Source organism: Magnolia sinica, chromosome 4 (genome assembly GCF_029962835.1).
Source record: "Magnolia sinica isolate HGM2019 chromosome 4, MsV1, whole genome shotgun sequence".
NCBI classification, from domain to species: Eukaryota; Viridiplantae; Streptophyta; class Magnoliopsida; order Magnoliales; family Magnoliaceae; genus Magnolia; species Magnolia sinica.
This window is the reverse complement of record NC_080576.1, coordinates 23,526,600-23,546,090: the sequence shown is the minus strand read 5'-3', so window position 1 is coordinate 23,546,090 and position 19,491 is coordinate 23,526,600. Positions and strand designations below refer to the sequence as shown.

Sequence of the window (19,491 nt, the reverse complement as noted above, 5' to 3'; positions counted from 1 at the left end):
GATTAAAACTAAACTTGAACAATAGATAACATGCATACACCATTCTTCTTATCATTAAAACAATCAATCATCATAAATATAAAAACATTAAACCAATGTCTTCCCTTCTAGATTAAGTTAGAGGGAACTTAGAAAAATATAATTAGAATAGAGAAAGAAAGCAACCAAAAAGAAATAAATGCAAATAGAAAAGATCTAAAAGAAAAAAATTATAAAATTTAAATAAAATTGAAAACCCTCTAAAAACCCTAAATCTTGCTTTTGAATGCTTTGAATGATGCTTAGGAAAGCCCTATTTATAAGTGGAGAACTCCAATTTTCATATAAAGTTGGAAAACTTTAGAAACTGCCTCAAATTTATGCAGTTTTTCAAAATAGACTTCTTGCTGCACAGTTTGTTAAAATATACTTTACGTTATGCAGTTTTTCAAAATAGACTTCGAAGCTTCAGAATACACTTTTTCAGGATGATTTCAGGATTCTTTACTTCAAATCTTCGATTCTCTTCATTCCTCACTTCGTTTTCTTGGATCTTTGGCATGTACATTCTTCAATCTTGGTCTCCTAAGATCCATCTATTGCCTTGGTGATTCTTGAGCATCAAATCTATGTTTTTAGCATATTTTTTCAATCCAAGTTCTTAAATTCACCTTGCAATACATACATGAGTAAATATAACATTAAGCTGATTCATGTTCAAACCAAGATATAAATAGAGGAAATTATGCATTATTTGAGTCTCAACAGTTATGTATGTGTGATTGGAATTGAAGTGAAACTTTGAATATAATTATCACCTCTGATTAAGTTAATTAAGAAATTAAGTTAATACACTTTGTGTACGAGTTATACACTGGAACTCAGGTTTAAGAGTGCACACTCTGTACCCAGTTAAAAGAATGATATCCTAACCTTCAGCAAACATATCAACATAATACATGTGTGATCAATGGCCAACTGATGATAGACATCACTTGATTTTAAACCAGCTCACGTTGAAAGTGGGGTCCACGTGATGAACGGTTTGGATCTTAGACACTTTCTACGGCTGCACGTTGTTATGCACCTGCGCTAGAAGCAGTTCTTTATAATTCGCTTGGCTGCTGGTTCGGTGGATCCAGACCATCCATCTAATGGGCCCTTGCCTTGAATGCATGCGCAGTGGAGCTGAAAATAAAACTCTAGTAACAATCCCACCGATATGAACGGCGGATTTGAGTTGGACGGTGGAGACACAACAGTTTTAACAAGATCATCCGTTTGGTGGAACTGTCAACCAAGCATATTCACAGACAAGAAACACTAGATGGACCGCTTGGATCTAACTCCCCGTGCCACCTTTAGGCCATCATGATAGATCAGGGACGCCCATTGCCTGCGACAGTAAGGTAGGTGTGGCCCACCGTGATGTTTGTGAGAAATCCACTCCGTTCATACGTTTCGCCAGATCATGTTAAGACATGGGTCCAAAAAAAAGGCAGATCTAAAACTCAACTGGGCTGCACGACAGAAAACAATGAGGATCGACGGTTCACCGATGAAACATTCGTGGAGCCATATAAGTCTTGGGTCAGACCCATATTTTTGTGTTTTCAGTTAATGCCAGTAGAATGACCTTATGAACGGTATGGATGGCATATAAACATCACGGTGGACCCCGAGAGGTTTCAACAGTTGCCATTACTCAACCACTTTTTCGGGTCGTGCGGCCCACTCGAGTTTTTGATCTGCCTCATTTTTTATCTGGCAAAAAGGATGGACGGATGGATTTCTCACAAACATCAAGGTGGGCCCCACCTACCTTCTTGTGGCAGGCAATCCGTGTCCACATATCATAGTCCACCTCAGCCAAAAATAGCGACAAATTTGAACCTTTTTAAAAGAAAGTCAGGGCCATCCAAGCCGTTGCTTATTGAGGTTGATCCAAACCATCCATTAGAACCGCCACCTCCTTAAAGGTCAGGTCCATCAGGGGCATTTTGGTAAGCCTCCAATTTACCTCCATTCAGTGCTCTGTAAAAAGCTGGTGAATGCATTTACTACCATTCTACCCGCCCACTTCCTACGCCTATTAATCACGTCCCACTACTCCCACTCATTTCAACCCTCTCTCTCTCTCTCTCTCTCTCTCTCTCTCTCTCTCATGGCAAGCTCTAGCTTCTTCTACTATCTTTTTCTCTTCTTCTTCTTCTTGCTTGCAGACTGTTTGGTTTTAAGTGAAGGTGTAGAAGGGAAAGAGAAAGAGCTGGTTCCTGCATTCTTTATATTCGGAGACTCTCTCATCGACAACGGCAACAACAACAACCTGCCTTCACTTGCCAAGGCCAATTACTACCCGTACGGCATCGATTTTTCTGATGGACCCACTGGCAGATTCTCTAATGGTTACACCATGGTCGATGAAATAGGTCTCTCTCTCTCTCTCTCTCTCTCTCTCTCTCTCTGTTGAATCGTATTACACGTGACAACGTGGCATGTCTATTAGATATCCGGCCCACCCACTTGTTGGGGTCCACCAAAAACATACCATGGCTTAATCAGGCCACCCTTCTCGTTAGATGGATTAGAATAGCTCACAGCCGTTGGAGGACAATAGGTGGTGGGCCTATTTAACTTACATGTGGCCCGCACCAGGAGCATACCTGGAATACTGGCACGGATGCTACCCGTCCGCGACACGTTGGCACGTGTCAGGAGTCACGACTTTAATATCTCCATGTTCGTGTAGCTTTTTTCATGTCTTTTATGTTTGTACCGTTTGGTAGTTTACGGTTAGGATTCTATGTGAGTCTAACACCGTTTAGTAAATTGTATAAAGCTTGTGTACTTTTTTTATTAGTGAATGTGTCCTTGAATTTGATTTTGAAGCGACCAAGTGGTAGGAGACTTGGCGTATGAACGGATGGTCGAAATGGGTACCCATTGGGTTGTGGACGGTGTGGATATATAATATATACATCAAGGTGGGCCCAACGGTCACGGCCTCACAGTATCCACGTTTGAGCGTTGAGGACATTTTTGAAAGGGCAGTGGTAATCTGTACAACGGAAAGAAATCCTGGCAGCCGTTCTGGTCTGTACAACAACCGAGCTCTTCGGGGCACACCCTGTTGTGTATGCAAAATCCACTCCGTCCATCAAACGCGTCTCAACATGGTCAGCTTACTTATCAAAACCAGGGCTGATCGAAAACTAAGGTGGGGTGTACCATTGGAACAATGTAAAATCACACCTAAAACCTTTCTTTGACTTGATGTGATGGTTACCACACACAACTCTATGGTTGGCGTGTCTTTACATTGTTCCCTGTGGTGTGGCCCACCTAAGTCGTGTATCCTGCTGAGTTTTTCTTCCTGGGTCTATCATCAAGAGGCTCACCTGGTGTCCGGAGTAGATGTCGTAGATACTGAAGATTGGACCCACAGAGCTCGGGTGTTGTAATCGCTGCGTACAACAGGCGGCGTAGAGGATTTCCGGTCCCACGCCGAGGGGAGGGGATCTGAGACTCCGGATCCACCGGTGTGGGTAGGACCTGTGACTTTGGGGCACTGTGATGTATGTGACCACATCCACGCCGTCCATCCATATTGAAAGCTCACTTTAGTGTACGGTCCAAAAAATGAAGCAGATCCAAATCTCAGGTGGAACATAATACAGGAAACAGTTGTAATCTACTGTTAAAAACTTATCGTGGGCCACAAAAGTTTTGGATCAAGCTGATATCTGTGTGGTCTCTTCATCCATATCTTTGCGACCGTATCAACAGTTTGGATGGTAAATAAACATTCCGGTTGCCCCCATGAATTTTTTAATGGTGGGGATTCAGTCACTGTTGTTTCCTGTGGTATGGTCCACATAAGATTTTGATCTCCTTTATTTTTGGTGTAGGCCCTAAAATGAGCTTTCAAAATGGTTGAACGGTGTGGATTTAAGGCACATACATTACTGTGAGCCCCACAGTCAGCTCCCACTCACCTCGTGGATCCGGGGTCTCGCCTAATCCGCTCCCGCCCTTACAATGCACACCATTCATCGTGCCGGTAGGTGCAATACAATATCGAAGCCGTCCATTTGGTGGGTCAGACCGTATAGAAATTCTTTTTTGAAAAATAAATCCACACCGTTCATCAGGTGTGCCATGATGTTGGAAACTGATGGATGGATTAGAAAACTCTGGCCAAGTTTTTTCAACTCTACATTTGTTTTGTACTGTGGCTCACCTGACCGATGGACTGACCTGATTCTTGGGCCAGGCCAACATATGCTTCCGGATCCTCTAGAGGGTACGTGAGCTACTTAAGTACACGTGTGTAGTTAGCAGAACTCTTGCACGAAGGTGTTTTTTTTTTCTTTTTCATTTACTTTCATAAATGCAATACGGACCATTTATCATGTTTGTACAAGCCAACCTTTTACGACGCGGTTCCTGCGCTGGAAACCCATGTGGGCCCCACCATGATGTTTGTGAGAAATCCACTCCGTCCATACGTTGTTTGAGATCATTTTAGAACATGAGGCTAAAAATGAACCGGATAGAATACTCAAGTGGTCCGATAACGTGAGGATTGAACGTACACAGTTGAAATATTAGTGGGTCACAGAAGTTTTGAAGCAGGCTAATATTTGTGTTTTCAGTTAGAGACTGTTTGATTTCCGGGTGAAATGGTAAATACCGAGTAAAAAAATAATTATTATTTCCCTGTGCATTTATATCATATCTGATTTGACTCTTACTTTTGGACACAAAAAAACCAAGAATACTGCAAATATCCGTGGGTCCCACTGTGATGTATTTTGCTTATCCACACCATTCATCCATTATTCCAGTTGAATTGAGGCATATCCAAAACTCAGGTGGACTAAGTTATACGAAAAAGGAAATTGAATATGGACCGTTAAAAACTTTGTGGGGCCACTGTTTCTTTTGGCGTGGTCCACTTAAATATTGGATCTACTTCATTTTTTGTCTCATGCTTCAAAATATTGTAGTAAAACAGATGGATGGAATGGATATATCATAAGAATTATCATGTGGTTCAAAAATTAAAATTACTTCTTTTAAACCAATTTTAAAGATACGAATTTTTATAATCCTTCAAACATGTGAAATAGGGGGAATTACCATTTACCGTATATTTACCATCCCTTTGGAAAACAAACAGGCCCTTAATCTCAGTAAAAATGACGTTACGAACGGCATGGATAGCATGTAAACATCACTGTAGGCCTCATTGGGGTTTCAACGTCTACTCACATCCTTCCACTTTTTGTTCTTAAGTTTAAAAATGAGCTCACAAAACAGATAGACGGGGCAGATTTCTCACAAACATTACAGTAGGCCCCACGTATGTTTCCAGCGTGCAGGAACCTTTAACATCACTTTACCAAAAAATCAGGCAGATTCGTATGGTGGGTCCCACATGTACGTCAAACAGAAAACATAGGTAATTTCTTTCAAGTCCTGATGAACGGACCCGATATGATGATGATTTATTATGTATGATATGATGATGATGGTACTTGTATGTATGGATGCAGCTGAGCTCCTGGGACTTCCATTGATTCCGGCGTATTCAGAGACATCAGGAGAGAATACGCTTCATGGTGTCAACTACGCATCTGCCGCCGCTGGAATCTTGGACATCACTGGCAGAAACTTCGTACGCACCCATCTCTTGCCTACATTCCTTCCCATGGACCCGAATTGTCTGTTGCGACTGTTGTAGGAAGAGCGTACAGCATTCAAGATCTGTGGGCCCACCATGATGTGTGCATGGGATCCATTTCATCAGTTGTTGCACCTCATATTAAGACGTAATCGTGAAAGTCCCTAGTTCGATCCAAAGCTCAGGTGGGCCACACCTCAGGGACTGTTGTAATGGAGACTCCCACCATAGAAACCTTCCTGGGGTCTCTGTGTTGTTTGAATGCCATCCGACCGTTCATCATTTGAGCCCCACCAGGATGAAGAGACATTCTTAAAAGCAGCCAGATCCAAAACTCAGGCGGGTCACAACACGTGTGTTTAGAAGGTTTTAGTTGTGATTTTACATTTTTCCCGTGTTGTGGGTATCCTGAGTTTTGGATTAAGCTGAATTTTGGTTATTACTATGAAGATGAAGAAACCCAACTGATGAATGGACTGGATGTCACACAAACTACATAATAGGCCCACAGAGTTGAGGTATTGCACGTGCTTTATACAACAGGTGTTGAATATAGAATTCCAGTCTCCTCACACTTCCAATAGTGCACTTGCGCATGTGTGTACCGATGTAGTCCTATGGCCTCAAGATAATGAGGCCGCACGGTCACCAGGTGGGTCCTTTGAGTATGTTTTACGTGGACGACTCATCCTCATCGTAGGCTTACACCAATGAATGCTACCTAAATAATTTCATGCCATTCTACTTTATTAAAGGTCATGACGGTTAAACTATACTTTTTTAAAATCTTTTTCGTACTGCTTCCGTCCATTTTCTTTTTCGGCTTTTTATTACCTATCACAGCCTTCAACTTATAGCAAATTACTCCACCTGATTGACCTTTTTTTTTTTGGGTTAGTTTGTTAGTACACACCCATGTCAGTACACACACTCCATGTTAGCCACCCCCACCAGGGATCGATACAATGACCTCAAGTGTTGAAACGAGGCATCTCCACTCAGTCTGCCCGTCCACCTAATTGAGTACTTCATCTTATATCTTATGCACTGACCATACCATCTAAATTTACTTTCCATCATTTTATTATTTATTGGTGATATTATTAGATTCTCCCAAATGCATTTATATCTAAGTTTGCCGTTCCTTATTTGACACTAATCCATTCCTTATTTGACACTAATCCATCTTAGCATCCTTACTTCAGGGGGTGCAGCTTCGTGGATCCTTGAGTCCATCTCATTCATTTTGAAAGCTCATTTTAAGGTGTTATTTAAAAAATGAACCAGATCCAAATCTCAGTAGACCACACCATAAGAAACAATAATGATTTGTTATTAAAAACTTCCTGTGAGCTAAAAAAGATTTAGACCCAGTTGATATTTGTCTGATCCTTTCATCCAGGTCTCTATGACCTTTTTAATAGGTTGGATGGCAAATAAATATTCTGTTGGCCCCCAAGAAGCTTTTAATGGTGGGTATTTAACCACCACTGCTCTCTATGGTGTGGTCCTCCTAAGATTTGGATTTGCTTTACTTTTGGGATCATGCCCTAAAATGATCTATCAAAATATCAAAACAGATGGATAACATGGATGTCAAGCACATACATCACAGTGGACCTCACAGTCAGGGATCCACTCGCATCGGGGATCCACTGAAGTTGTGCTATTATTTCAGCTACGCTCATTTATAAATATGTTATTTTCTAACTGCCCTACATTCTAGTCCATAAATCATGACTAACCTTGAAGTCATTCTATAAAAGTTTCACTTCAATTTAAGGAGGAGATGATCATATAAAAATCCAGAGGCATATCTCTTTGTTTTTTTTCATCAGCTTAAATTCTATAGGCAATATCTATTTTAATATATCTAGTCTCATAAATTATCAACTTAAGATATCAAAGTGGTCATTTTAAAAAACTTATTTGTTAACACTCTTAATTAATTCCTTCTTCCCACTCTTATTATTATTAAAATTACAGTTCATATACTTTGTTTTAGGAAATCTAATTTAATTCGTTTAGATTCTAAAGCATCTCTTCATAAATTTAATATTGTGTTTGCTCACTCGCTCATCTAGTCAATCCAAAGTAAATGTGGACAGCTAGTGAATGGTTATTTATAATTGTTTGCTTGTCACATACCTATGGCCCACCACATGAGTACTGGACCATCTATTGTTGGATACTGGCACATACACTAGAATCCATGAAATGAATGGTGGGATTTCTCTTGAAAGTGTGCTAAGCTGGCATATGACCACATGATCTTAATGCTGCAATGGCCCTATCAACGACCCTAGAGCAAAACGGCATTCTTGGTATCGTGATCGTTTGGGTGCAGTGCGAACTGACTCAGAGAAAATGTGGGTCGTCCATCCCATGCAGGTGGGCCGCATACCCTTCAACCAGCAGATCCGGAACTTTGAGATGACGCTCAATCAGATCACCAATAGGATTGGAGCTGATGAGGTTGGACAGTCAATCGGACGGTGCATATTCTTCATCGGCATGGGCAGCAATGACTACCTTAATAACTACATGATGCCTAACTACGTTACCCGAAATCAATACAATGGCCCACAGTTCGCTAACCTCTTGATCCAGCAGTACACACGTCAGCTGACGGTAATTCTTCTATCTCCAACCGTCAATTTGATCGTACCCTGTAGTTATACATCTGGGGCCCATTTTTCAAGATCCATGCCGTTCATCGGGCAGGCCGAGCTTGAAATGACCATTAAAGAAAAATCAGGCTGATATGTTTGTAATTTCATTGGAGATGTGGACCATCTGATGAGAACATCAATAAGTGGGGTTCCCACCTAATGAACGGCCTCGATCATGCACTTGGAGCTCATGCTAGCATGCGTACCCCTACAGGTTTAGTTATCCAGATCTGGGCCCTAACCTACGGGTGTAATTTGGGTCTTGATTATATAGTGTCCTTATCTGACCTCTGTGTGGCCCACCCTGATGAAATCATGGCATCCAATCCTTCAATCAGGTGATACACCTCAACTTGACGTGGATCCGAGAATTCAAGCTGACCATACATTCAGTTGGGCCACACCTGAGGTGAAAATGGGGATCATGCATAAATCCTTTAAATTCACTTCCTGCGCCTACCTGAGGTTTGGAATGTACTCAATTTTGATGTTTGCCCTTCAGCCTGGAGGCTAGAGGCTGTATGATGAATGGATTGGATGGCTATACACAACACGGTGGGCCCCACAAAACGACCTTGAAGGTTTTCTTGGTTGCATGTCCCATCCCAACCCTTCACTATGATGTGGTCCCCCTGATTATGGATTTGTCTGATTTTTGGCCAAGTAGACTAACATCAAAGGCCTGCCTTGTGAACGGTGTGGATGTGATGCAAATATCAGAATGGGCCCACAAAGGTCGAATCTACCACAGTGTCAACACTGGGATGATTTTTATTTTTTATTTTTTTCCGTGCAATTCTAAGCTTTCATCACACCTTTCATTAAATCTTAAATTCCAATTTTGCCCATTTGTCATTGCAGAGCCTTTATAATCTTGGAGCCCGGAAATTCGCAATATCAGGAGTTGGAATGTTGGGTTGTACTCCCAACATACTGGCGCAAATACCCTTCAGCCGTTGCTCTGATGCTGTTAATAAGCTGGTTCAACCCTTCAACAACAACATCAAGACCATGGTCAACAATCTCAACCGCAAACTGCCCGGGGCCAAGTTCGTATACGTGGACGTCTACCGTATGTTCCAGGACATCCTCAGTAATCCAAAACAATATGGTACGTTTAACCATCAAGGCGCATTTTAGTCATTATATATATATATATATATATATATATATATATATATATATATATATATATATATATGGGGTTGTGATTAGAGGTGCACACGAGGTGAACCAAGTCAAGCTTGGCAGAGCTCGACTTGGCTCAGCCATTTGCCGACCCAAGCTCAAGCTTTGCTTGGCTTGGTCCTCGGGCCTGACTGGCCAGCTTAGCTTGGTTCGGTCAGCAGCTTGGTTGAGTTCAAGTCAAGATTGAGCCGAGTTTACCTGTGTAGCATTTTCACAAACACATGAACTGCACCTTTAAAATCTCACTAGATGTAAAACAACAGCAGTAGTTTTCTAAGTATTTCATCAAACACATTCCATGCAGCATAAAAATCATTAAAAAAAAAAAAATGGGTCTTTGTTTCATGTACATTCCTTCCTTGCCACCGGCCACACTTTGTTGAGTCATTTCATCAAATACTTGGTGAGCAATATTAATATCAAAGTAACCGAGTCACCGAACTGGTTCGATTTGAGTTGGGTATGATCTAAGTCGAGTCGAGCTCAGGCAAGCTTGAACTGGTTCAAAATTATTTTGAGCTCAAAATATCAACTCGACTCGGCTCGAACTTAGCTTCGAACCGAGTCGAATCGAGCATTTTCAAGTTGAGTCGAACGAGCTAATTGAGCTAACTCGGTTCATGTACACCCCTAGTTGTGCTAATTGAGATAGCAATGTGTTCAAACCTTTTGAATGACAAGTGGGACATCCAATCATCGATTGGAATAGTTCATTCAATAATATCAATGGGAGCGAATAATATTAGTGTAAAAATCATGCGATTGGATGATCCTAACCCTTTGAATACTTATGTATCATATGGTTATAATCATCAAACCAAAGTGCTACTTTAAAATCATAAGTAATATAGGGTGTCATCTATCGAGTAGATGTTTCAAGATGATTGTTAGAGCTATTTGTTTCTCTGCATAATCTTGGTTGTCCATTTTCAATATTATTAATCATACGCACAGGATCAATGTTATTTTTTGAATCATGGCTTGCTTCTAGTTGTAGTTGTTTGAACGAACGAATGGTTCAAACCTATGATTGGTCACCCATGTGTAATTTAAAAGCTTTGGGACGTGGCTAATGTCTTCATGAAAATGAGGATCCCGGCAAAAACCACACACATACACACATACACCTTGTCTAAATAAGATTCAAATAGAAAAGTTCAATAAAAATAATTAAAATTTCTATATATAAAAGCAATAATATAAACAATGTATATGCGTAACTAAATGGTGTCCTTTGTTAGGTCCTTACTCATGCCTCGGTAGTAGACTCATAAGAGTTTTAAAATGAAGTCATGAGTTCCAATACTCACTGTGTATCTTTACTTTTAAAATGTGGTCAGTACCTAACAATCTTTATTTTTTAAATTAAAAAGCCCTAACTTTTTAATTAAAAAATGTTATTTAGAAACTTTGTTATTTTGGTTTATCTATAAGAAGTTTTGAATTTTTAATTAATTATACAATTTTTTTTTTTTTTTTTTTATGATGCAATGTTTGAAACAGAATGCAGTTGACTCATCCAGCACAACTAGAGGTAGGCATCGAGTGGAGTTGGACTAAGTTAGGTCCAACTTGACTCCATCTGATTTTGTTAGATGCCTAACCCGAACTCAATCCGACTTGGGACTGAGTCTAGAGGGCCTGACTCGATTCGAACCGGATCTTGGCTAGGCTGACCCGAACCGAGTTCGACTCGGTTAGAGATACCGAGTTGGATCGAGTTGGCTACGATGCAGATCGGGTCAATGGGTCATTAGGCTGGCCGGCCAGGCATTCGAAAAAGACAGAGTCAGCACGGATGCACCACAGCGGGCCCAGGCCACTAAGAGCCATACATTAGATGTTTTATTTAATTAAAATAAAAATAAATAAATAAATAATATCTGAAATCGAGCTCAAATGAGTTGGGTGGGCGAATGGGAGGAGAGAGAGAGAGAGAGAGAGAGAGAGAGAGAGAGAGAGAGAGAGAGGAGGAGGAGGAGGAGCTCGAAATCGAGCTAGACAGCGAACGGGTGATGTTGTGCCGTGGGCGGACGGGTGGAGGAGAGAGAGAAGAGGAGGAGGACGGGTGCTGCTGTGCCGAATTAGGGGGCCTCCGAGATTGGGTTGGGTGCGGCGGCGATTGTCAGGGTTAGGGTAGAGAGAACGGGGTTATTTTTGTTAGGTCTATATAATACCCGATAACTGGATTAAGTCGGGTTTCGGATCGGGTCAAGTCCAATCGAATCAAGTTTCGGTTCGAGTCGTGTTGAGTTACTATATAACTCGAACTTGACTTGGTCGGGTTTCGGATCGAGATAGGGCTACTCGATCCGAACTCGACTATGTCATTTGGTTCGGGTTGAGTTGGATCTGACCAGTTAGACGAGTCGGATTCACAAGTTGAGTCGGGTCCTGCCCAGCTCTACGCACAACCATGGTTTACAATTAGAGGCGGCCATGGGTGTGGTGGCTGGGCCCACCTCTGATTTGGACCTAGTAACTTCACCCATCTGTGGGGCTTAGGTCATGGATGTACAGTTCATTCAATTTTAGGGTTGCGCTAAGGCTCGGGCCTACTTGATTAATGGATGGATAAGGATCATTCCCATCGGAAATAGGAATTTCATTAATTTTAGGGTCTGGCTGACTTGGCCCCAAAGCAATTTATTGGGCTTGGACATCTTATACTAGGCCCATGCAAAGGCCCAAACTTATTGAGTCTACGCATACAATTCTAAATCTCACCATCTGACTGAATTTTATTTTATTTTTGGCAAGGATTTAGCACGATCGATCGCGGGTGCTGTGGGATCGGGCGTAACAGAGGTCAAATCACTTGCCTTCCCTTACAAACGCCATGCCTAAACAGAGATCAGTACGTGTGGTGGGATGCATTCCACCCAACAGAGGCTGTGAATGTGATCTTGGGAAGTAGGGCTTTCAGTGGAAATTCCAATGTGGTACACCCCATTAACATACAGCAGCTTGCAAACCTGTGACTACACCTCTCATCCATTTATGCACTGAACCAAAATTCATTGTGGCTGTTTTTCTTAGTTTGAGTTTCCTTTCAGACAGTGTATCGGTGTTCGATGTTCTCCTTTAATGCATTTTGGTTGTGGTTATCCTTGTCTGTTCTATATATGTATCATATGCAATATCCACTACCAAAGAACATTGTCTAGGTGGGGCAGGCTATCAATCATGACCATTCATTCATCAGGTGGACCACACTAATGTACAGTTAGATTGGAACTAGCCATTGGGTTATATTGAAACCTGACCCACAGAGACAGCTAGTGGGTCTGACTCATGTATGTGCTGCTGTTGAAATCATATGTGGTTGTCCCTCATGGGTATCAGTTTTTTGAGTGAATGGCCACTCCATTAACAAGAGGACACTGATCCAATGGTTATGAATGTCCTCTGAGTGTGATTTTCAACCAAGGACAATCAACAGATACCACAAGTCACCCGCAACTCGGGATAGCATCGCTGTTTCATTTCAGCCCAAACGCAACGCAGGTTGATTCACTGAGTCTTTTAACAGTGGCTAAAACCCAGGTGGAAAAGAATATTGGACAACCTTGTTATGGGTCTTACAATAAAAGAACTCATGATGGGCCAGGCCTAGGTGTATAAAATTTTACAACTATCGAATTAGATTACAACAACTATTTCATTAAGCTAGAAATGTAAGACTCATATTAGGTGGGCCACACATAATTTATTTATATGTGATTGTTAGATTATTTAAAATGAGCAATTCAGTGGGTCCCACTATAATTGTGATCATTACAAATAGGTTTGGGGTGGGACGCTTGAACCGTGGTCTCTATACACGATTATTACGTCGGATATGGAAATCTACGGAAGACCTTAGAGGGGAGAAGTGTAATGGGTAAGTTTCTTTGGCCCTCTTTTCTATAAATACATACATGTCTTGGTCTCTTTACCAACACAAGAGAGAAAAACCTAGACCCATTAAGATATTCTCTTAAAAATGTAAGGTGCGGAAGATTAACATTCCCGTCAGCAATACTAAGGCATCCGAAATGTCTTCTCAATTAGGTACGCTTTAAGATTATGACATTGGATTAATTATTAATACATAGACAATCCATCAATTCTGCAATATAGATCTAACAGTAAACCACCCAAATCATGACTACGATTTGATCAAGCGGATTATGTTTTGAATTAGTTTTACTTTCAAGTTGGAACAATACGAAGGAAATGCCATTACCATTGGGTCATTTTCATCCAAATTGAACTGAATGTTCGCAATTCAGTTCTCTTGTACATCCAAATGCGCTAGCTAAGAGAATGTGTTACATTGAAAAACAGTGAGTTTTAAGCCATTGCAAGTTGTTGAATGTTCATGGGGTAGACGTCGGCGCGTGACTTGGAACTGTAGGATTTATTGGCGATGATGATGTTCGCAGCCTCTGATGGATGGAACGAGTCCCAGAATGAATACTTTCTTCGATCATTGCAGGGTTGTTGCAGGGGAAGGCATGTTATCACACCGTTGTTTCGCCCGACCCCACAGCATGCCTTGTCGACCACCTCGAATCCTGCGTTGTTGGCAACAATTACAACATGTATAGCATACGTGCATGCATACATACATACATACATACAAAAAGATGCACATGATAACACATTATCCTTATAACATCATCATGCATACATTCCTCCTCGTACGCATTGATTATTACATGAAGGGGAATGATCATGTACAGTTGGAACATATGGTAATTACTAATTACCATATATTAGAGCTATATGGAGCCCACCATTGTGTGTGTTAGTACCATCCAACCCGTCCATTCGATGTGTCTCTCAATGTTAGTCTTAGATCCCAAAATCCAGCTAGATCCATAACTCAGGTGGGCTACTCCAAAGGCAATAATTAGGGTTTTTGATAAGGAAGACACCCACCACAGAGAAACTTCCAGATGGAATGTGGGCTCCACCAGGAGGAATGGACACACCTAAACTCAAGCCATTTCAAAATTTTCGTAGTCCACAAAAAGTAAATATGTGTGTCCCACATTAGTTTTTTATAAGGATGGTTCTTGTGATGTACAGTGGAAATGAGGCAGCGCAATACCAGATGCACGGTTTGGATTCCTAGCACACATCACAGGTGGCTCCCATACACAGCTTGGACATACGGTCATTCCACTTACACAAATTCAAGATCTGGGACCCACATTGTGGATGGATGGTAGCCTGAAAATCATAATGATCAAACGATTGGATGAACCAGAACAAACTATTATGATTTTCAAGCTAAGGTCCATCGACAGTGCAGTCCATGTTTGGATGGTGATTGGTTTGAATCTCATCCACAACCATGCGCATCGGGTAATGCACGCCCCATTAAGGTTACACTTGGTTGCACCAAATATCTTGAAATGAGGAATTTAATGATCTGCTTGATATATATATATATATAGGGTGGAGCTCATGGGAACTTCCCATGAGGTCGAGCTGTGTGGGGCCCACCATGATGTATATCGAACATTAACACTGTGCATTTGATGGGTTGCCTTTAAATTATAGGATATCCCAAAAATCAACTGTATACAGAACTCAGGTGGGCCATACCATCTAAAATAGCATGAAGACATGATTAAAACATATAAAAGCACATGGTGCGGTCCACATGAAATTTGGATGCGTCTTAAACTTGGTCTGACTCCTCATCCAATTGGGGCACACATAATGGATGGTATGGATTTGTGAACCACGTCTCTGTGGGCCCAACAAATAATTATGAATGTTTTAATGGAGGTTAACCCCTCTCAACTTTTGTATGTGGTGTGGCCCACAAAAGTAACAAATTGACTTGATTTTTAAGCCCTAGGCCCACCATGGAATGGTGCATCTGACTGATGGGGTAGATGTTCGACATACATCATGGTGGGGCCCACACAGCTCGACCTCATGGGAAGTTCCCATGTGCTCGATATATATATATATATATAAAAGAAAAATTACCATAAGAGGCTGCATTGACGACAAGATCATTTGAACTTTGGTAAGAATCGACATAGACGAACTTAGCACCAGGCAGCTGACCGCCGTTGAAACGATCAACCATCCTTCGTAGGCCGGAATTGAATTGAAGAATCGCATTGTTTATGGATTCATTGCACCGGCTGCTGTTACGGTTACGGTTATTGTTAAGCCGAGCCATCTCATACGGTATGCAGCCTATCCGACCAAGACCCGTTACGACCACCTTGCGGGCCCCCATATTATATAATTGCTGAAAATTAAGAAAATAAAATTTTTAATTTCAGTTTTGGCGGGAAAATAACTGCTAGTAAATCAACAATGCAAGGAGTTGTTGAAAAGGGGTACATTTTCCTGCATGCAATACAAGTCATATATGTAAGACATCTGAGAGTGTGAAAGATGATCCCAACCATCCAGATCAGCTGCCTGGAAAATCAGTTTAAGTCCACTCATCAGGGACTGGACTGTTGAAATGATGGACGGCCAACGATCTGAGAAAATGAGATGAGTGGACGGGACTGATTCTAAAATGCGAGAATGTACCTTTCAAACGGCTCTGATGTCCGACCTATCTGACACTTTGGTTGCATGAGATCATCAGTCATGCTTGTAAAAAATGGTTGTATGTGACACACGTGTAGTAGAGGTGGTGCGTTCATTCGAGGTGTCTTACTTGGAGTGGGCTTCACCCCAAAAATCACACCACGTGTATGATCCTAGCCACTGATTGAGGAAATTTTCCGATCATTCATTATCAATCCTCCAAAGTCCTCCAATCATCGGCTAAGATCATTTACAGCCCATCCACAGATGAGTTGTGCAGATCTGGTGTATGCGTGCCATGCGTATGGATATGGACAGGAGCCCAAACAACGAAAGGCTCCGTGGGACCCACTGTGATGTGAATGCAATCTACTCCATCCAACTTATGTGCCAGCTCATGTTAGGACGTGGGCCTAGGCCACATCACAGGATAAACATTGAGGCGGGCTCCAGTGAGGTTTCAATGACATGCAGGCCACACCACAGGAAAAAGTAGGGATGGAAATTTTTACAACTGTGATATTTGGATTTTCCCTACATCCTGGTGTAACTCATTTAATGAACGTTTTGGATGTCATATAAACATTACAGTGGGCCCAGTAAAGGTTTCAATGATAAGCATCCACATTCCATTGTTTCAGGTGGTGTGGCCCAGTTCAGTTTTAGGTGTACCTGATTTTTGATTTCACATCCTAACATGATCTGGCACAAATGATGGACGGAATGGATGGAGAGAGAGAGAGAGAGAGAGAGAGAGAGAGAGAGAGACCGTTAGCTGGCGCGAGTAGTCTTGAATTAGGACAGTAGCAAAGGTAGAGGGGGAGTAATCTGAGGTACTTCTATAGTAATTAGGCATGAAATAGTTATTTAGATAATCGTTACTTCCCATTCCTGAAAAGAAGATGCATTTGCTTAGGTACGCCTGCACTGCATAGTTGTTTCCTCCGAAATATATCCTTATTTCTTCCAACGTTCTCCCAAAATTCCCTATTTGTTCATCCATAGATACATGTCCTCCCTGTACCACAAGCATCAATTAATTCAATAATAATCTTAATTGCTGTAATCAGAACGGTTCATCCTGGAGACCCCACCATGGATGCTCCATGCTATGAAAATAGCATCACTTGTACGATCATGTGGGCCCCACTGGGGCCTAAAAACGAACTATTCAAAGTAAAATGGCCAATGGTTCATATTCAGGATGCAAATTTCCTTTTAAAAAAATAATAATAAAAATTGGATGAACGAAATCCTCCTATGGGGCTGACGAAATGAACGGTCCCGATCAGGGAGGCGTTATACTCCTTCACCAGTGGCAGTGGGGGTGTGTGTGCGTGTGTTTAAAATAAAATTACAAGGATCAATGTTCACATCCCAATAAAGGCTAGTGAAGGTTAACACACATCACCCACATGGTTTAGGTTAACACAGCTTTACCAGATTATTGCCAGTCTCGCCCCTGATTCCAGCGGCTCCAGATCCATAATTCAAGCCTCTTAACACAGCTGGGCCACTTGTGCTTGCGAACGGTGGGATGAAATCAGGAAAACCTAGAAGTTGTGCTGCAAACATCCCAAAACAACGTAAATCTCGTCAGAAGATTATTAACGAAATCCAAATTAGCACACAAAAGTTTATTTTAACCATCCAATTGATATCATGAAAAATGGATGGTTGTGATCAATCAGAAAATAAAATAGGTCCACTCATCATCTTCAAGTATATATCAATAGGACCCATCATGGATTCCTGATGATTCCACATAATCACTTTAGTTTGATAATAATGCCAATCTAGTCCGTCGCCTGTCGCAAAAAATGGACGGCGGTGATAAATTATTTTTTAATCAATGAACAGCACGAATGAAGCTCTAGGGTATGTTAAAAATTAAAATGAGAGTCTAAAAGTAAAAATAATATCTAATAAAAATTAAAATGAGAGTTTAAAAGTAAAAATAATATCTAAAACTCGAGTAGACCACACCACAGGTCTACCTTTGAAACCTTCATGGGCTCACCATGATATTTATATGCCATGGGTCGAACTAGGAATTGGCCCACTTGAGTGTTAGATCAACCTTATTTTTGGATCACATTTTAACACTAACGGTCACAAATGACCAATAGAGTGGATGTCACCCGCACATCACGGTGGGCCCTACATGCATGTACACATGGATCAATGGATGCACATACGAACCTAAGACATCGACGAAGGTCCGGCCGTTGCTAAACCGCCCCGTCACACCCTGGGAGAAATCCATACCATAGGGCATGTAATTAGCCCTAGCAAGTGTAATCATGCCATTATTGTTGCCATTGTCCACCAAAGAGTCTCCAAAGATAAACAAACATGGCACTTGAGGATCTGACCCAACCCGAACCACAGCCCAAAACAATGATAAAATAGCTAATATCAAGTCACTGAAGCCCTTCATCTTAAGTGTAGGGTAACCCCACAAAAGCTGCATGGACTAGAGAGATTTTGATGAATGGAATGGCCCATGCAAGAGAACTATTTTATAAATATGGAAAAGGGATAAAGGGTGTGTGTTTTCATGGGTTTCAAGAGCGTTTGGCTAACCTTGGAAAAGGCAAGATAAATGGCTCGTGAAAAAAGGTGGTATTGCAAAATGCTTTCCTATGCCTTTGAGAAAAAGGAAATGGGAAAAGGAGGTGAAGGTTGCGGTGCTGACAGGTATGATGCCGTGAGCTAATGGTAGATAAGGTGGCCCACCATAATCAATTCAGAAATGCCAAGTGAACTGGCATGATGCACTTTCTCACTCCATATGGATGGTGGGTCCAAAGACACGTTTCCACAATCATAGCCATTAGTAGGGTGATAATGGGCCGGGTTGGTCCAATGGGTCCCTGAGCCCAGCCAGATATGGACTGTGTATGGGTGTATATGCCCAATATTCCATTTAATTTATTATTAGTGGTTATTAATTAATCTACATACTATACATGATGCGGACCCATCAGATCATTATTGGTTAGTATGCATGTTTATTCGTTGAATTATATTGAATTTTTTCCATGTTTGAAAGTATATGTGTATTAATTCATAATAATATACACATAGAGACAATTAGATTGGCCATTATAATGAGTTGATTTAAGGCTGGGTTTGCTTCTCACACAGTGTAAACCATTGCGTAGGTATATATAATAATATGAGTGGTTTATATTGAGATGTTTGTGTATATGAGATGATTTCATTTTAATTTATGAGATGACTCGAATGATATCTCATATAGATTGAGGTGATCAACTCCATACTCAATAAGATTGTGTAAGCTTATTTATAGCAATGGGAGGGATCATTGGCTGATTAGTTGGATCCTGCATAATGATAGTGTATCCGACAAATTCATGATTATTTATAATGTGAATTGAGTTACAC

The 19,491-nt window shown here is 41.2% G+C and overlaps 2 protein-coding genes across 2 annotated transcripts; one reads left to right on the top strand and one right to left on the bottom strand.

Annotated features, from left to right (window-relative positions):
• Positions 1-2,112: 2,112 nt before the first annotated feature.
• Positions 2,113-12,632, top strand: LOC131242791 (GDSL esterase/lipase At1g71691-like). The gene is made up of 5 exons (XM_058241671.1): positions 2,113-2,408; positions 5,538-5,659; positions 8,057-8,296; positions 9,199-9,448; positions 12,286-12,632. The coding sequence occupies exons 1-5, from the start codon at positions 2,144-2,146 to the stop codon at positions 12,504-12,506; spliced, it is 1,098 nt and encodes a 365-aa protein (XP_058097654.1). The 5' UTR covers positions 2,113-2,143; the 3' UTR covers positions 12,507-12,632.
• Positions 12,633-13,687: 1,055 nt separating this feature from the next.
• Positions 13,688-18,556, bottom strand: LOC131242790 (GDSL esterase/lipase At1g33811-like). The gene is made up of 5 exons (XM_058241670.1): positions 18,283-18,556; positions 17,521-17,645; positions 16,850-17,098; positions 15,517-15,787; positions 13,688-14,084 (listed from the first exon to the last, which is right to left on the bottom strand). The coding sequence occupies exons 1-5, from the start codon at positions 18,551-18,553 to the stop codon at positions 13,861-13,863; spliced, it is 1,140 nt and encodes a 379-aa protein (XP_058097653.1). The 5' UTR covers positions 18,554-18,556; the 3' UTR covers positions 13,688-13,860.
• Positions 18,557-19,491: the final 935 nt, after the last annotated feature.